Source organism: Dinoponera quadriceps, unplaced genomic scaffold (assembly GCF_001313825.1).
Source record: "Dinoponera quadriceps isolate SergipeBrazil2010 unplaced genomic scaffold, ASM131382v1 C3878190, whole genome shotgun sequence".
NCBI lineage: Eukaryota > Metazoa > Arthropoda > Insecta > Hymenoptera > Formicidae > Dinoponera > Dinoponera quadriceps.
The window spans coordinates 1-771 of record NW_014567909.1 but is presented as its reverse complement, the minus strand read 5'-3'; the positions used below and the strand labels follow the sequence as shown (position 1 = coordinate 771).

The 771-nt window shown below is 46.4% G+C and overlaps 1 protein-coding gene across 1 annotated transcript; it reads right to left on the bottom strand.

Moving 5' to 3' along the window:
* Positions 1-6: 6 nt before the first annotated feature.
* Positions 7-762, bottom strand: LOC106751500 (eukaryotic translation initiation factor 3 subunit G-like). The gene has a single exon (XM_014632398.1). It carries the CDS (start codon positions 493-495, stop codon positions 40-42), a length of 456 nt encoding a protein of 151 aa, XP_014487884.1. The 5' UTR covers positions 496-762; the 3' UTR covers positions 7-39.
* Between the last annotated feature and the right edge of the window lie 9 nt (positions 763-771).

The following is a 771-nucleotide window of genomic DNA, read 5'->3' as shown; positions in this document are numbered from 1 at the left end:
TATAGAATAGCGGGATCGACGTTTATTCGGTCCGTGTCGTCACTCACCTCCAGCAAGAACAGTGTCTTTATACGGACACTTGGACGTCCAATGGTCCCCGTTGCAATTGCGGCACTTGACGACACCCTTGTCGCCCATACTCTTCAACTTGTCCAGGGAGTCCTCCTCCACCTTGTTCTCCTCCTCTTTGCTGGATATAAATTGCATGAAGACGTCCTCACCGATGACGGTAGTCGCCGGATTAGGTCCCGGCCTGTCGTCAGCAGCATCACCGAACTTGGCCCAATTCTTGCGCGCCGCGATCGTCTTCGACACTACGCGACGCTCCACTTTGAAGGTGCGCACCACTTTCACCTTCTTGTTGTCCTGGTTATATTTGTATTCCGTGAGTACCTTGTGGCCATTCTCGTAGACCTCCGACGGCGCGGGCAGCGCTCCTCCCTCCTCCTCGACCTCGTCGGCCCAGCTGGACTTTACTTCGGACGCAACCGGCATCTCTGGAAGAGTTTAAGCAGACGTGAGCGCTGTCCTTGGTGCGTTCAAATGTGTGTATATTGTGTGTGAATATTAAATCTTAAGATTTGTTAAGGATGACATTAATCAAAAGTACTCTCCTTTATGAATATGTATTAGATATATGTTCTCACAACGATATACTTGAATTCATGTTATTGTGGAAATTATTTGTCTGTGTGCGGCAATATATGATAATTGAATGTTATGTCTACAATTTATATCGTACAATAAAATATAATATAGTATTTTGTGGGA